This window comes from Typopeltis vanoorti, chromosome 24 (assembly GCF_054136105.1).
Source record: "Typopeltis vanoorti isolate ZY-2024b chromosome 24, IOZ_Tvanoo_1.0, whole genome shotgun sequence".
NCBI lineage: Eukaryota > Metazoa > Arthropoda > Arachnida > Uropygi > Thelyphonidae > Typopeltis > Typopeltis vanoorti.
In genome coordinates this window covers 7,254,817-7,273,982 of record NC_143572.1, presented here as the reverse complement: position 1 = coordinate 7,273,982, position 19,166 = coordinate 7,254,817, and the positions used below count along the sequence as shown (strand labels likewise).

The window sequence follows — 19,166 nt, the reverse complement described above, 5'->3', positions numbered from 1 at the left end:
ATAACCAGTCCATGTCCTGAGCAGAAATCCAACAGATATTTGCATTATTATTAGATTTGCTCTTTTCTCCAAATTTTCCCAAAATATTTTTGTATGTCTCACAATCATTTCCTACTCTGCTATTTAGATCCCCAACAAGGACCAACTTTTCCCTTTTCATTGTGTCAGTTGCTTTTTCTAAAGCCTCAAAAAATTCCTCCATTTCTACCTTAGTAGAACCTTTGTGGGACCATAGGCACAAATAAGTCTCATTGTCCAGTTCCCCATTCTCATATTTGCTTACATTACTCTACTTGAGACTGACTGCCAGTCAAGAAGATTAGCCTCGTATTTTATGTTGAATACTATAGCTACTCCTTCTTTTCCTTGATTGTCATTGCCTGAATATAACATTTTGTATTTATTGCTCAGAAAGATCTCACCAGTTTTGGTCTTTTTTGTTTCAGTCACCCCTATTATGTCGATCTGGTACTTATGTAATTCCTCAGCTAGCTCCATTTCTTTGCCATTCAGGCTTCTTACGTTGATAGTACCGATCTTTAACTCTGGTGATGTTGAGTTGGGGTTTGTTTTCAGATTTGTTCCAGTAGCTGACTTTTCGCTATTCGCCCTGGTTCCCTGGCGAAAACAACGGGGGCCTTGTTTAACCGGGCGACGCCCCAGCCGGCATGAAATTTTGTCAGGTTGTACCATCATTTTTTATTTTGGTGTAACCAATAAGAATACAATTTGGTCGGCTAAATCCCAAATTGCCAGCCCATCCTCGTTCGTTCAGTATCAAAGTAGATACCCAACAGGGTTCACCACGAGAAGGTGAGGATTGGACATTAAGTCGGAAGCCCTGGTCGGTTCTCCGCATTCCTTTAAAGGCTATGTGGAGGTCTCCTCTCAGTTATACGGCTTTGGTTCAAATATCAGAACATGATAAAATAAAAATAAATTCAGGTCATCTGTAGCAAATGAAAGTTTGACTGATCTGTTGGTCAACCTAAATCGTCCCTCTCATTCACAATTTAAAACCTGAGATAGGCATAGACAAATAGTATTTCAATGCAAAAAAAAAGTTAACATGTTCAAAGTGTTCATCTCTTAAGAGAGATTGCTGTACATGCCCTATTTTGTGTTATCATCGTTGTACATTGGATCCAATTCTCATTGATGTCTGATGATTATTTCACAATTCTTACCATTTCTCTATATCCATTGCTAGGTGATGCAAATCCTTTCCAAATTCTTCACATCATTTGCTCACTCTTGCATTAGTTTCCTCCTAATTATTTTCTGCATTAGATTTTGTTTGCTGATCTTTGGTGCCAATATGGCAGGAAGAAGATTGTGAGGAAAACCAAGGTCTATTCAGATTCAGTAAGAAGTGCCTTAGAAGAATAAACTGTTTGATTAGAGTGCTGACAAGTAATAGACTAATTTGGAGGAAAATTGTTGATAGATTATTAATAATGTAAAGTTAATCATGTAGTGCTGTCGTAATAGTGTGAGCACCCCTTGAGGATACATATCAGGAACTTGATGGTGATTTTCTTTGCAGTTTACTTTTCTATACTGTTCTTCATTTGTTACCCTCTTGCATCCATCCATTTCTGAGAATCTTTCTATAATGTCTTTCAGAAGGCAATATTCATTTCAGTCTTTAACCATTACATATGTCACACGTGTAACTTTTGCTATCTGATATCTTATCTCTTTTTTAGTCTAAGTAGTGTGTTATATTGCACCCTGGGTACAGGAGTTTCTAACTTCTTCCAGCTCATGTCTATTGATCTTCATTTTGCTCTTTCATCCTCTTTTCTCTGAATATCATTTTTTTTTTTTATGTTCATTATCAATCCATGTGTCTTTTCTTCTTTGGTTAATTTCAGCACTGTTCTTTCTCTCTTCATCTTCTTCAATAATGATTGTCATCTGCAAATTGTCAGTTATTATTATTATATTTATTTTTTTAACACCTTGAATTGAAATTTCCCCTGTGTTCTCCTTTATAACATCCATTGTTCTTTCCAAAACCATCTGGAACTATATTCCTATTTTCCCACAATTTCTCACAGTGGCCTCTTCACCCTCATTGATATTCTGAAATAGGCATATTAGGTCCCTGTCCATTCCATGAGATTTAAGTATAGCCCATGCCACTTTCTGATCTATACTGTTGAATGGCTTCTGAAAGTCAACAAAGTATGAATATTTTTATATAGTGCTTTCTCCACAATTGACCTTAACATTTGCACAGTACTCCTGTCTCCAGTGTAACTACTATTGTCTTCAACATTGGTAGTTACGCAAGGTTAAAATCAGTCACAGTTCAACAATCGGTCAATCTACAACCTTTGTTAACAAAAGTTGTAAATTGACCAGGTTCAGCATTGAAAATGTGATCAGGATATACTATTCTCTCTTCTGGGTTGAGTTCCTCAAAGATGAATTTTTGCCATTTCTCTCTATCTGCTGTCTTTTTATGAAGTTCTATTATGGAGTTTAAGTAGGTGCTTTCTTTAATGTTGTCAATCCATTTTTTCTTGGTCTTCCTCTGCTGGACTGTCCTTCAATTCTGCCATTTAATAATATGTTTGGTAGTCTTTCTGGGTTCATTCTTGAAACATGAAACAGTTTAGTTGGCTCTTTTTTAGTGCTGTAATTATTGTTTCTTTAAAGTTAAATTCTTCTCTTTTTCATTTGTTTTTCTTTCTGTCCAGTTTATTCCATTGATTTTTCTTAGGCATTCATCTCAAAAGCATTGAGCTTATCTGTTTCTTTTTTTCTTAAGATCCAGCATTCTGAGCCATAGAGTACTGTGGGAATATCATTGTTTTATATATCTTTAATTTGAGTTCTTTGCTTAATCTTTTATTGTTCCATATTTTTTGCAGTGTGCTCATTGTTATCCATCCATTATTGATTCGATTCTGTGTTTGATGGTTTCGAAATAGTCTAGATCTTCAGTGATCATTAATCCTAGGTAATTGAACTGTTTTACTTGTTCTATATTATTGTTTCCTATTTTCTTTTGAATTGCTTCCCTTTTTCTTCCTATTACCATTAGTTTTGCTTTACTAAAATTGATTTTCATATATTTGTTTCTTGTTTGATGCAGCTTGGTCAGGATATTTTCTAATTTTTTTTGGCTGTCTGTAGTGATAACTATGTTATCAGCATACTTTAAATGTGTTATATTTCTTCCATTTGCAGTTATACTTTCACACATCTATAGTCCTTTGTCCACTACTACTTCTTTTAGGTACAATAAATATGGTGACAATGGACAGCCTTGCATTACTCCTTTTTAATTGCTATTTGATCTGTTTCTATGTTTTTTGTAATTCACTATTGCTTGTGTTTCTGAATAGTAATTCTTGATACAATTTAATAGATATTTGTCGAATCCTTTGTTTTCTAGAATTTTAATGAGTTTGCTTCTGTTTATTGAGTCAAAAGCTTGTTGGAAGGTCAATAAAACAGCAGTAGAGTTTTTTTATTTTTGTCTCTCATAAGATATGCTAATCTGTTTAATGTGAAAATTGCATCTGTTGTGCTTCTGCTATTTCTAAATCCCATTTACTATTTTTTCATCTGTTCTTCATTGGAATGTTTAACACGTTCATTGCCAAACACGCGATATCGCGTGATGCGAGTTCTCACTGCAAATGACCGATCACGCATTATCGCACGGACGGCGCTATCAAGTAAAAAAAATTTGACCGCCACACGAAATTCCAATTTTCAGCTTGGCAATGAACGTGTTAACTCTATTTTGAAGAATCCTGATGAATATTTTATAGCAATGGCTTAGAAGGGTGATAGGTCTATAGTTAGTGCAGGATCTGACATCTCCTTTTTTGTGGATGGTATGATCTGGCCTGTTCTCCATTCTGTTGGTAAATTTCCTTTCTTTAGTATTTTGTAGAATGGTTCTCTTAGATAATTTATTATGCTTTCTCCTCCTTTTTCTAGAAGTTCTTTTTGAATGTTATCTATGCCTGGTGCTTTATTATTTTTCATTTGTTTGATTTCTCCGTGTATTTCTTCATTTAGTATGCCTTTTGTGTCAGAAGTTTCTTCTGGGTTGAAGGCATCTTGATCTATGTTTTCTTCAGCTGCAAATGTTTCTTTAAAATGATTAGTCCATATTTCTTTTGTTGTTTCAAGGTTACTTGTTGTGGTTCTATCTTTCTGCAATATTGAAACTCGGTTTGGTTGAGTATGTTCCAGTTATCTCTTTAACTATTTTATAAATGGTCTTGGAGTCATGTTTTTTGTATGCATCTTCACATATTCCTGCTTTTTCTTCTAAATATGTGATTTTTGCTGCAAAAAATATGACATTTTTTGTCTATTTCTTTTTTCAAATTTTTGTATAATATTCTATTTTCTTCATTATCTTCTTTTTGAGAGGTTAGTTTTGAATATTCTTTTTTTTCCTCCCATAAGTCCAAAATCTCTGGTGTAAGCCAATCTTTATTTACTCTTGCCTGGTAACCCAGGTGTTTTGCTGCTGTTTCTTTAATAATTTCTTTACCTTTTTTACCAAGACTCCGAGACTGTATTGGAAAGATCTGGTAGTTAGATCTTTTCAAGCTATCATTGAGTTTTGAGATGTCTATCTTCTTTTGTTTTTGGTGGTTTATTCTCTTTCTTTTGAAACTGATTTTTAGTTGGGCTGATATCCATGTCAATCTTTAATGTTTTGACATTTGGGAAGGAATGTTTCCATTTCTTATTAACGATTATGTAGTCTATACAGTTTTTGATTTCTGATGTCGAGGTGTATTTGTGTTGTGTTCTGTGGTAGAATAAGGTATTTGTGATTAATAGTTGATTTATTTTGCAAAAATTAATCAAGCCCTCTTCTTTCTCATTCATCTCTCCATGACCAAATTTTCCCATTACTTCTGCTTTATCTTCAGAGTACTGACCAATCTTTGCATTAAAATCTCCCATAATAATCAGGATATCTCTTGTACTTATTCTCCTGATTTCTTCTTGCAGTTGTTCAAGAAATTGGCTATATTCCTCCTCTTCTTGTAATTGGTCTGGGGCATAAACTTCCATTATTTTTATATATATTTTTCTTTTGCTTGACTGAGATGATTCTAGAGGAAATTGGTCTTACACTTGAGTCTATGAGCCATTTTTTAATGATTAGTGCTACACTTTCTCTATGATGGTTATCTTTCCTTCCTGAGTAAAATATGCTTGCGTTTTTAATGTCAATTTTCCCCTCACCTGTCTAGTAGGTCTTTGCAACTCCCACTATTTCCCATTTAAACAGTTCAAGTTCTCTCTCTCTATCAGTTTTAATTTGCCAGGTTTGTACAACGTTCTGATGTTGATGGTTGCAATATTATATATGCAGTTTGTGTTCCACATAGCTGTCTTCTCGCCTACTCTAATGTGGGCTTGAGTTAGACACATCGGCTCTCCTGTACGCATTAGCATTATTTCTGCTTCTGTTTGCTGGCCGATTCATCTTTAAAGATTTTAGGCAATTAATGCAGCTGGCTTGTCATTCCTCTGCTGCATACCTGTTGGTCTGCGGGAGGTATTTCATTTCCCTCCTACCATCCATTTTCTGGGAGACATTCTACAATCTGTTGCTTGGGGGACGCACTTTCTAGGGGCTACAGGTACCCCCAAAAGTGCTATTATTAGACCAAAACATTATTATGGGTGAAGGCAGCTACAGCCTAGGTCTGTATGTTGTGTCTGCTTTTGTATGAAACAGTTAATTTGATAGGAGACTGTGACACTTCACCTAGGCTGACCCCTGAATAGTGACAAAATGCATCTAACAGGTGACAGGCTAATCTAGAGGAGATTGCCGACAGGATGTTAATAAAGTAAACTTCATATAGCTATCATAATATCTTGTACACTCCTTGAAGGCACATTATGATAAAACAAGTAATATTCAGACTTTCATTCACACCACTCTTCATTGTATCTATGATGTAAATGAATTCTTCTATTTCAGTGTATTTATTTACAGATTAGTTTTAAAATTAACTTTATTTTTAATTGATTTAGGTATTAGGTGGAAAAAATGGAACAGCAAATTATGTTCTTAAGAGGCAGCTAGATCATTTATGTGAAGTTTTTTTCTTTTATCATAAGAGTATTTCTTCAGTTAGAAAGGTATGCAGTTGCTTAGTTGAGAATTTATGTATATTACACAGTTGAAACTATTTTTATGCTGAACAACAAATTGAAAATTTTTGTTTTGCTAACATTGGCGAGTCAGATTAATTTTGACATGCTGAAATTGAATACAAGTTTAAAATTATTATACCCTCATTTTTCAGGAATCAGAATTATTTTTTGTCATACTAATTTCATTCATATTAACTTGCACTGTACATGTATACAAAATTACTTAATTTTAAAATCCTTCTTTTAAGTCTTTTACTTATAGGTACCATCAGGAGTTTTAGTTATTACTAGGAATGATTTGCCATATTTATCCTCCTCCGTGTGGGGCACCTGTTTGTGGTGCAGGGGACCTCTCAGTAATGGTACTAGCCCTTTTTTCATTCTTCCTCTTTTTCTTTACTTTTCCTGATTCTTTTTTACTATCCTTTTTTTCCAAACCACCATCACTGGGATCCAACTCCCTGCTGTCATGTTTGCTGTGTGATGTGATCCATAGACATCTGGAAAGGGGCGGGGGTATCCTGGTAATCTTGCACTACTTTGGCCTCTGCTTCAGCAAGATGGGCAGTCCTGGATGGCCCAGCCAGGATCAGCCTGTTAGTGAGCTTGCCTGCGAAGGTCAACGGTGTTGCAGTAAGTCACTCACCCCCACGGGTCCATGGTCAGGATCCTAATCTTGCTGTAGTGCCGGTATAACGTCCGAGGTAGCCCTGACGTTCCTTCCAAGCACAGTCATTGCTTGCTGGTCAGTGGGTGCCCATGTGTGGCTCCATGGTGTGTGAGGAGCTTTGATGCCAAACCAAAAACTCTTTGAGCATGAATTCTTCATCCTCATACATTTGTTACCAAATACTGATATCATAGATACAGCATTTAGTAACAGAAGTAAGAAACAAAAGATATATGATACTAATATAAATGTACCAGTGTTTTTAATGACTCATACAACAGATGAAAAGTCAATAGGGAAAATGTCACCCTTCTTTATTCAAAAGGATTAAGAAGGATTGGCAGGATTTCCCAAAGCTGCTAATAAATTACGTTTTGGTGATATCCGTTTGGAAACATTGTGATCAACTTCAACTTTCCGAGAAACTACTGGGAGCTACATCAATGGGTGGAATAAACATTCAATTCCTCTAGAGGAGTGATATCAGAATGGGATCTCCTTGATGTTCCTGATGAGAAGATATGTTCTGAGCTTAAAGATCAGGAAGTGACAGGTGTGAGGTGCATCCCGATATGTAGGGATGGTCGTCGCCTTGTTTCAGCCGGGAACACTGTCTTTACTTTTGATACATCTAAGTCTTCACCATTTGTAAAAGCAGAGTATCTCAGCTGTCCTGTTAGTGTGCATCCCTAATCCACTATGATACTTTAAATCTCAGAAATAGGGGCATGCCTAAACTGTCTGTTGTGGTTCTACCACCTGTGACCAGTGTCATAGTAAAGTGCATAATAAATCTTGCTCTGCAAAAAAGCTAAATGTGTCAACTGTCAGGGAGATTATTCAGCTTACTCACATGCTATCAGAAGTGAAAAAAATAAATACAAAAAATGAAAACAGAACAAAACATTATATCAGGATGCAAAAAAGAAAGCTAGCCATCACCACACCTGCTCTGACATTCTTGTATGTTGAGAAGGTAACAGTTGCTGCTGACATTTTCTTAAATTAAGAAAATGTCAGCAGCAACTCAAACTTGTATGTCTATTCCACTATCTAATAATTTCACCATACCTGAACATTATGTTCGTGAGTGCGTCGATCACATGACCTATGACCTTACTCCAGAGACAACTCCAAAAATGGTTCCATTCAATGAGAATCCACTTGTCAAAAATATTACGGCAAACATATCACTTAAAGATAAACCACCAGACATCCCCACAAAAAAAAAAAAAAAAAAAAAAAAAAATCGATGCTTCAGTATCCACTGAAAGCAAATTAAACTTACCAACTGATTCTAACACATCAGATTTATTAAATATTTTACCAGAAGAAAAGATGGACACTCCCCGTCATACTTCCCAAAAACAAATTGATAAATATAAACCTGACAAAGGTAAGCCCTGAACCACACAAAAATCAGACAAGTCTATAAAGCCAAAACAATAGGAACATTTTTACAATAGAACTGTTGTGGGTTTCGCCAGAATATCGATGTTATCAAAATTTTGTTGCATAAACACAAACCTTTCTGTTTCTGTCTATAGGAAATATACTTAAGACCCAATGAGAACCCTACCTTTAGGAATTTCGCTGTTTTATGCAAAGACATAACTGTAGGTGTTCCTGCTCGTGGAGGAGTAGCTATCCTACTGGGCAGTCATATTCCTTTTCATCATGTCCAACTTAATACAGCTCTGGAAGCAGTAGTGATTCTCCTCTCCTTGGGATTTCTTATTACAGTATGTTCAATTTATTTACCACCGAGTGCTGAGTTAAATAAAATTGATCTTGATAACCTTATCTTGCAACTGCCTGAACCCATACTTTTGATGGATGACTTTAATGGTCACAATACTATGTGGCGTAGCACCAACACTAATAGATGAGGTTGAATCATTGGAAGAAATCCTGATAATAATGATCTCTCCCTTTTGAATAATAGACTATATTTTCTTCCATATGCCTACCAGCTTATGCTCTGCAATTGATCTTACAATCTGTGGAATGTTGAAGAGAACATATGTTGAAGCAATTACTTTTCTGTTATTTGCACAGTGTCTTCACAGAAACCATGTTCACCCACACAGATGCCCATATGTAAAATGGACCAGGCTGAACTGGAACACTTTTTCTCATCCTGCAAAATTTAAAACTGATACTGTCAGTCAAAGACCTATCAATGAAGCAGTAAAGTATATAACAGACTGCATTGTCCAGACAACAACAGGCTCCATCCCAAAAACATCCTCTCGATTTCCACTCTATCTAAAGCCTTGGAACCCAGAATGCCAGACAGCCAAAAAGGATCAACACAGAGCATGGGGTATAATTGTAGATACCCCACCACATCAAACTTAACAGCTTTTAAGCATGCTTGGGTCAAAGCGCATCATGTGAGAATTTAGAGTCAAAAACAATCAAAAATCCAATTTACCATATCAGTTAATCAAATGACCAGTCCAAAAATTGAATGGGATAAAATCCGGAAAATGAAGGTAGATATAGAACACATCGTTTGTCTACCTTAGACCATAATGGACATATTATTGCTGATTCCAAAGCTATTGCACACGCTTTGGAAGAAAATATTTTGCCAGAACTCAGCAACAGCTTCATATCCTCCTGAATTTTTAATTATTAATTTTTAATTTTTAATAATGCTGAAAGAGCAGCAAAAGAAAAAAGGCTAAATTTTTTTTACCAATGAGTTTGAGCCATACAATCAGCCATTTGTTAAGGAAAACTAAAAAGAGCCCTTTTACTGTCTCACCTAGTGCAGTAGGGCCTGATGACATCCATTATGAAATGATGAAACATCTTCTATGGATCTCCTTCTCTTAATATACAGCAGAATACTTGCAGAGTAAGAGTTTCTGGATTCTTGGCATAAGTCAGTTGTCATTGCTATCCCAACACCAGGAAAAGATCCAACACAAGCAAATAATTATTGACCTATTGCTCTGACCAATGGTTAATGCCAAACTTTGCTGGAATTTAGAAAGCAACGATCTTCTCTCCAATACAGTGTGGCTTCCATAGACATTGTTCAACTTTAGACCATTTGTTTTGTGCAGAAACTTGTGTAAGAGATACCTTTCTGAAGCAAGAACATCTTGTTTCAGTTTTCTTTGATATAGAAAAAGCTTATGACACAGCTTGGAGATATGGCATGTTAAAAGATCTCTATAATCTGAGTCTTAAAGGATGCTTTCCTGTATCTATTAAAAACTATTTGTCCAGGCGAACTTTCCAAGTCAGAGTGGGAAGTATGCTGTTTTAACCATATCATGAACAGGATGCCTCCCAAGGCTCTGTCTTAAGTGTGACACAATTATGAAAGTTAACTCAATCACTGAACAGCTTCCCTCCCACTGCAGACAATGCGCTATATCTCGATGACTTCACAATTTACCGTCACTCTTGTAACATGAGGGTAATTGAAAGACAACTTCAACAAGCAATTGATTATGTTTCTCTGTGGGCTCTTAGTAGGAGCTTTCAGGTTTTTTTTCAACAGAAAAAAGTGTCTGTGTACACTTCTGTCGAAAGTGCACTCTTCACCCAGATTCTGAATTAAGAATGGGACGAACTGTTATTCCAGTAGCTACAGAAGCCAAGTTCTTGGGACTTATCTTTCACTTACATTCTTTGCACACATTCATCAAAAATTAGAAAAATGCAAGAGAGGGTTGAACCTCTTTTGCATTCTATCCTCTACTGAGTGGGGTTCTAATTGATTTTCATTGCTCTCTCTTTATCATGCACTTATATGTTCAAAGCTGAATTATGGGTCTCAATTCTATGGTTTTGCAAGACAGTAACCTGCAGTGGTTAGATTCCTTTCATCATCAGGGTATATGGATAGCTACTAGTGCCTTTCACACATCACCTGCTCAGTCTTTATGTTGAAGCAAATGAACTGGCTTTCACTTAGATGGAAACACTTGTCTCTTGATTATGCCCTAAAGATAGTCTCTCCAGATCATCCTACATAGTCTCTTTTCTATGTATTGGGAAGCTCAATATCACACACACACACACTCTTCAGACTGCCATACAACATTGATTGTTGACAACATTGCCTACACCAAACATAACAGCATCCCTCCATGGCAGGTTTTCACTCCATCTTGTAACCTCTCATTTTGTCAGCTACAGAAGTTTCATACTCCATCATCTATCTACCTACAGTTGTTTAATGCACACAGAGCGGCTACTCTGATTTCTAACCCATCTATACTGATGGTTCAGGAGCCGACATTATTATCATTTCCTGACATTATTATCTCCAGCCAGATCCTACCTGATTGCAGCAATTACACAGCAGAGTTGCATGCCATTTAACTTGCACTTGTACATATAAAAGAAACTGCTACCAAAAGTGTATAATTTATACAGACTTATTGAGCTCTTTACAGGTTATCTTCTCTCCTCTCCTATGTATAATCCATATTCAGTGCTGTATTAGGTGTTACATATGTTGTACAAAATGAAAATCTTAATTTTGATGTTCAGTTGTGCTGGATTCCCTGCCACATTAGAATTAAGGGAAATGAATTTGCAGCTGCTAAATCAGCTCATACTTTCTCCACGTACTGTTTGACAGTATCATATTCAGACTACAGACAGTTTATAAGAGCAAAGCTAATTGCTCAATGGCAATCATCATGGCAGGAAGCATTGACAAATTATGACATTAAGCCTGAAATTAAGAATTGGCATTCTGGTCAACGTATAAAGAGAAGAGAGGAAGTTGTTCTTGCTAGGCTCTGCATAGGTCAGTCATCTTACACATTCTTATTTCCTCCCATGTGTGAAAAATGCAATACATAATTCAATATTTGTCATTTTCTGGTGGAGTGCCAGCAGTTTACATGAGAGAGAATGAAATTTTTACCAATTTAGCCAAGCCATATACACTCAGACAGATACTAGCAAAACTCAGACAGATTGCATGATTTTTTAACTTTCTACAAAGAATTAATTTGTACAAACACATTTGACTGTAATTTTGTTTATATGTAGATACTGCATTTCTTAACTTTTGTACATACATATTATTTACTAGTTTATTTTTTGACTAATTACGTATTGCTGTAGCCTTTGACCTAATATATTTGTGTGACCTTGTCATAATTTTGTTTATATGTAGATACTGCATTGCTAAACTTAATTTTTATGCATGCATATTGTATAATAATTCCTTTTTGACTAGTTATGTACTACTGTAATAACATTTTGCTGTAATTTTATCCATATGCAGATACTGCATTCTGTGGCTTGGTACATGCATTTTGTTTATTAATTTGTACTGTTGACTATATATGTTGACTATGTTTTGTTTATATGTAGATGCTGCATTGTGGAATTTAATTTTTGTACATGCATATTGTTTACAATTTTTTTGACTGTTTATGTATAGCTGTGACCTTTACTATGGTGCAGTATGACCTTTGTTGTTTTTTTTTATACCAAAGAAACTATAAACCAAACCAAACCATATTCATCACTGATTCATTGGAAATTGTGACATTCATCACAATTTCCAGAAAACAAATGATGAAAATCTTAACATATAAAAGTTCATTACATAAAAGGCACAACTTGTTTTCTAAGTCTTTCCTTTTTTTTTAAATTATAAAGTAAAAGTAACTTGTCATAATTAAGCCAGGGATAATTATTGTCCTGCTGCACCAAGTATGACAAGGCTGCATGTTCTCTGCATGCTCTCACAACACTTCACAACATAAAAGTAGCTGTATCCAAGGTTTAAGTAGAGAGCAGTTGTCTTGTGTGAGAAAACTTGATCCATTAGAGGAGGCCCATTTCACACTGTATCATCATGAGAAGGAGTTCTGCTGATACTATGACGAGGACTATGAGAGTAACTACGAGAATAACGTCTTCGTGGTAAGACGGGACCGTGATCTTCTGTTTCCTCCATAACCACTGCCACATCATACCAACTACAGGTCAAAGTCCAGGCTGAAAGCCAATTCAAGGCCTCATCTGTCACCTTGTGGATGTCCTGTAGGCCACCACCGTGAAATTGATGCCTTGGGCAGTCATACACAATATGAGTAATCGTCTGAGCCACGGGAGAACAATCACAATAAGGGTGATCTGACAGCCCCCATTTATGTAGAAGGTATCCACATCTGCCCTGACTAGTTCTGATCCTGTTTATGAATGACCAAATCTTCCTAGGAAGATCAAAACCAGGCTGTGGAGCACAGGGATCTTCTACCAGGAAGCCGTTTGTTGGGAGATTGTTGGACCAGTATTCTCTCCATATGTCAGATATTGATGGCAGCACAGCTGAAGAGAGTTCGTCCATGGACCAGAGAGGCTTTCTAGATTTGAGGCGAAGACTAGGTGGGTTTATGAGTCTGGTGTAGGGGCAGAAGTGGGTTGCTCATTGCTTTATTAAATTCCTTAATCGAGGCTTGTCTTCTCTGTATGTGTGGTGGAGCAATGTTAGATAAAACAGGCAGCCAGGAGAGAGAGGTGCTTCTCACTGTCCCATTAATTGTGTGCATGATAGAGTTTAGCTGGGTGTCTATAATGTTAGTGTGTGTACTTCTTTCACAGACAGGGGCACAATATTCTGCTGCAGAGAATGCAAGGGCTAGTGCAGATGAACCTTAGGACTTCTGCACCACAACCCCAGGTTGTTCCAGCAAGCCTTGAAATGATGTTATTTCTGGTTTTAACTTTATTGGAGAGGTTGATGATGTGACTTTTATAGGTTAGGCTTCTGTCCAGGCTCACTCCAAGGTATTTTGGTTGAGGCTCATGTTCTACCATTTTTCCACAGAAGGAAAGGTTGAGTTGTCGATTCACCTCTGCATCGTACAGGTGAAATTCTGAGGACACTGTTTTTGTTGGATTTGGCTTCAAGTACCACTGCTTGAAGTACTCTTCCAGGGTGTTCATATCTGTATTCAAGGTTGATTCTAGGTTGGTAAAGGAGGTTTATTGATGTAAGATCGCTAGGTCATCAGCATACATATACTTGCTTGATCTGGTATGAGGTAGATCATACACATAGATGTTATAAATAAAATAAAGTAAAAAGTTAAAAGGGAGGATTGAGACAGCCTTCCTGTCTCCCCCCCGCCACCGTCGCCAGTAGTGTTGCCTTGTGGTACATTGCTGGTGCTTCAGACAAAAGAAGCCCCAGAGATGAATCACAGGCAACTCAAAGCTAATGTCTCAAACAAGGCATCCAAAGGTTTCTAAGCCGCCTGAACTACTCACGGTTTATGATCACTGATAGCATCCAGGTTAGGAGGAAAGGAATCCAAATGTGAATGTCGAAAATGGATCTTAATGCTGTGTTGCATCTCTTTCTATCCAACAATGAAAATTGATAGATGGAGGGGTAAAGTAGACATTATGGTGTACTGTGAATGGCATTACATTATTATACTGTACAATAATGTGTAAATCATAAAGCTCATATGGTTGAATTATTAACTGTGCTAAAATTATTAACTGGCCTGTCAGACCATGTGCTCCAAAAATTCCACAGAATTGACTGAAATGCAGCAAGTCCCTACACTGCACCAAAATCTGGTTTGAAAGAAAATTCAAAGAAGCCTGTGAAATGCTGAAACATCTTCAGAAGCTGAACAAGAATGATGGATTAATTATTCCAAGAATTTGGAGGACCCATCTTCAACCTGTATAGCATCCAGAACAACTCCAAACAGAAGAAAATCTTAATATGAGAGGACTTTAGAAATTGTTTAATGTAGTTCTATTTTTATTTATTTATTTTTTATTTTATTTAATTAATTTTATTATTTTTTTTTTTCCACTAGAGGTCAGGCTATGGTAAATGATTAACAAACATTTAGATTCATCTTACCTTTGTGTAGCGTATTGTCATGTAGTATCTGTACAGATGTATGTTTCTTTATGGTGACTTCAATACAGAAGTCAAAACATCTAATGTTAAGTAAAATAATTTTTCTAACGTGTGTTGTGTTTCCATAAATTTTTTACTATGATTGTTTGGAATATAATTAAAGTATCATATATATATATATATATATATATATATATATATATATATTCATTTTTAATATAAACTGACTAAAAACCGGAGAATTAGAGAATTATAACAAATTGAGATTTATTTGAAAACGCAACATGTTTCGTCGAGATTGACTTCATCAGGCGTTAAGAACATAGAAAGATATTAAAAGACACTGAAAAAAACATTGAGACACTCTAAAGCTATACAATTATAAAGTTATGATATTTGACTGTAAATTACAGTTATTATGAACTTGTGCTATAGTCCATGTTAAAGTTCTATTGTTGTACACATGCGTGTGTGGAACCATGCGATCTCCAGTATCTGATAGTAGAGCTGAAAGAGTCAGGCAAATTATAGCTGAGATTATTGTTCATATGAAGAGGGTTCAAGGTGATTTCTTTTGACTCTACAATGCAGCGTTCTACCTCATCATGGCAAATGTGTAGGTTTGAAGTTGTTGTCCAATTTACTTCATGTTGGCGGCTTTCGTTGTTCGTGTTTATTGAAAACAGGACATGGCCTGATAGGGCAGTTGCTCTGGTTCTCTTATAAGCAATGTCTCTCTCTGGTGTTCCTCGAGACGTAGGAGGATAGATTTCTCCGTTTGGCCATAGTAAGGTTTTCCGCACTCACATGTGACTTTGTATACACCTGGAAATTGTAGAAGGTTGTGAGATTGTTTATAGTTGCTGAAACTTGATCATATTTTTGGAAGAGTCGAGAAGCACGTTTGTATGTCGAATTTCTTTAAGATTCTACTCAGTTTTTTGGATAGTGTACTGATATATGGCAAGGAGATATAACCTTTGGAGTCATTCTGTGTCTCTACGTTGCTACAATGACAGTGGGATAATTGTTTGTTGATACTTTTTAAAGAGTAGCAATTGCTTTTAAAGGTCCATTTAAGATGTTGTAGTTCTTTTTTTAGTTCTTCTTCATCTGACAGTACAGATCTTGCACGATTTGCAAGAGTTGATATAATACCCAACTGTTGCGCTGGATGGTGATATGAGGACGCATGCAAATATCTGTCCGGGTGTGTTGGCTTTCTAAATATAGAGACGTTTATTGATTCAGGCATCTTGGTAGCAACGTAGAGACACAGAATGACTCCAACGGTTATATCTCCTTGCCATATATCAGTACACTATCCAAAAAACTGAGTAGAATCTTAAAGAAATTCGACATACAAATGTGCTTCTCGACTTTTCCAAAAATATGATCAAGTTTCAGCAACTATAAACAATCTCACAACCTTCTACAATTTCCAGGTGTATACAAAGTCACATGTGAGTGCGGAAAACCTTACTATGGCCAAACGGAGAAATCTATCCTCCTATGTCTCGAGGTTTCTCAACCACTTAACATCAAGGAAACAGTGGGAACTATTTTCTTCAATCTCTATGGTCAATTTTATATCCTGGTGGAGGTTGTTTAAGTGGTTGAGAAACCTATGAAGATTCTCAATACCATGCTCCCATATGAGGAATATATCATCCACATATCTAAGCCAAATTCTTGGTTTTAAACTAAAAGAGGAGATTGTCTTTCTATATATATATAAAAATCTCCCACACAAGAAATTTGGAACCCATATCACAGCAATGCTGTGTGTTTGCAAGGGGAAACATTCACATTATTATTTATATTTATATATTTTATTTATTTATTATTATTATTTTTTTTTTGTGAAATAATTTACTTTTCAATTGTAGCATGTTTTCCTGATTGATAAAAATTGATATTTCATGAAAAACAGAATTTGAGTTTTTTGAGATAACATGATCATCTTCTGTTGATGATTACTCTGTAGGTATTTGGAAAATTGCATGTTCTAATAGTAATCGTTTTTCTTTCTTTTCCATTAGAAATAAAAATTTGATAACAGTAATAATTAATCTTATTTTATTCGTTCTTCCTAAGTGAATGAAAATAATAGAATTATTATATTATTGTTATGTAACTATTGTTATTATCACTATACTGTTAGTATAGAATACAGTTTACATTATGATAACACAATAAGTTTTTTGATATAAATTGAGACGTACATGAAAAAAGTCCCTTTACCCCACATTTAGTAAAATATTATTATTATTAATAATAATAATAACGCTATTTTGTTAGTCTCTGAAAGTAGCCATATTTCTTGTTTTTCCTTTCAAGTAATGTAAAACTTGAAACCTGGTGTATTCTAGAATGAACAGTGGAAGCTCTTCCAAGTGTTACTTTTACATTTGCTAGTTGTGGGAAACTGAGGATTTTATAGCTCATCCAGAAAACTTTGCTCTCATATCTGGCAAACCTCTGTTTCCCAGATATGAGATATATTGTCCATAATATGTGCCTCTAAAGCAGATGTCAGGAGAGTGCAACAGTTTTCTTTGGTTAGAAAGCCTGGGTTTGAAACCTATGTAGTACTATGAGAACATCATCAGGGCTTTACAGCTGAAAATAAATAGTCTCATACTGAGATGATGGTTTTTTCCTACCAGGAAGTCATGTTTTTCTGTAAATAGGCCAAGCACTGGAAAATAAACACACAGTGTACTTGCGTCATAGTTGCTTCTGCCATAATTCCAACCAAAACAAAATCAATGGCCTTAGTCTACTCAATCATTTTCCTGATTGAGACAACTAAGCTTGGTTAGCCAACTGGAGAGGGTTGCTTCTTTTTTTTTTACTAAGTAGTTGTGGATTAGAATCTTTAATACTGGCATGAATGCTTATGAAAATATTTAGATTAATAGATGAATTTGGTTCTGTAAATAGCATAGTGCAAGGCCATCATCGAGTTTATTGGCGGCTTTAAAAAAAACACGTTTAGTCTTATCTCTGATGTTTAATTACATATAGCATTAGCGTATTATAGATTTCTAAACTTTTGTAGTTGTGGACATAAGAAAAATGCTTGCACCTAGAGGGCATGTTTCCTGATGATCCTCCTTATTTTTATTTTATTCCCTCAAAAAAAGAGACTATTAGCCACTTTGAGAGGAACACTATATTATTCTGTGTTGTTATAAAAACAACTTAAACAAATTCCTCTTCATGTTGAACTGGAATCATTACACTCAGCCATCTCTCTATCAATACTTGTAATCTGGAAAAGGAGTCTTGATGGCCCTGAAGGGGAATATTTTTGTTTTCATACTGTTCAAAATTTATGCATCTTGAAAAGTATGGAACAACATAAAATAAGAATGAATACACAAAGCAGTTTTACATTCTGGTTACCAGATTATTGTCTCCTTTCTGATTTTTTTTTAAGCAGACATGACATTTGTGTGCAGTATTTATTTATTTATTTTTTTTTTGTGTGTGGTAAAAGTTTCTGAGAAATAGTTAGTAGCATTCAACTACAGAAGTCTGGAAGGATTTCCTGTTTTTTCCTGCTTACTGAAGAAGGACCATAAACTTGTAACAAAATTTGGTGATTTATACTCTGTAATGTTGCTATGTTATGGTAGACCCATATCTTTTCTTGTGCAGGAGGAAACTGTTCCAAATGATAAAATCCAATATATGTCCAAACACTTTTTGTAATACTTTTATGCTATTTCTTCATTATAGAGTAAAATGATTAGCTACTGATCGCACCTGTAGACTTCTCCCATAGATCCAAATATGCGCTCATGGCAATGGGCGCATTTTTGGATCTATGGGATCCAAAAATTTATGGGGCCACAAATCGAAATGTATTTGTGGAATCCATGCTTCCCCATGGATTCCATTGATGAATTGTGCAGGGAAGACAGCAGAAAAACATTTTGTCTTTCCAATGTAGTGCAAAGACATTCCCTCGCTGCTAAACTCAGTTTCAATCTTCAACAGTTTTCCTGATGCCAGATCTGGAGGATGTCTCACCTTTTTGCATTGAGGTATAATAACAGTCTGTACAATGCTGTAAATGCAAATCAGTGAGTTTAGGACATAAAGTAGTTATCATTGTAACTCAGTAACCTCTCCACAGCAAGGGGTCTAGTAATTCCATTACTACACCATTGTCATAGAAGATCCGATTATTTATCATGTTCGAGTACAGTCAGCTTTCCCCCTATAAGGTTTGAAAAGTATGAAAAGAAAAGTATGTGGTAAATTTATGCTTTGCCCTTTGCAAAGCATAAATTTACCCCATACTTTTCTCTCTTTTGGGGAATATACTGCTTACATTTCAACCTTTGAATGGCATAAGGCTTTCATTGATATTCACATCTCTCTCTCTCGCTCTCGGAAATGTATAGTGATCTAACTTTTTGAAAAAGCCCACTCTCGAAATACATTTCG

At 35.7% G+C, this 19,166-nt stretch overlaps 1 protein-coding gene across 4 annotated transcripts in view; it reads left to right on the top strand.

Annotated features, from left to right (window-relative positions):
* The window catches only part of HPS4 (Hermansky-Pudlak syndrome 4 protein), a 304,728-nt gene that overhangs the window by 120,101 nt on the left and 165,461 nt on the right, over nucleotides 1–19,166 (top strand). For all 4 annotated transcript variants that reach the window (XM_090413587.1, XM_090413586.1, XM_090413589.1 and 1 more), the window contains one exon: nucleotides 6,037–6,144. In XM_090413587.1, coding sequence (XP_090269713.1) covers nucleotides 6,037–6,144 — 108 coding nt within the window. The remainder of the gene's footprint in view (nucleotides 1–6,036; nucleotides 6,145–19,166) is intronic.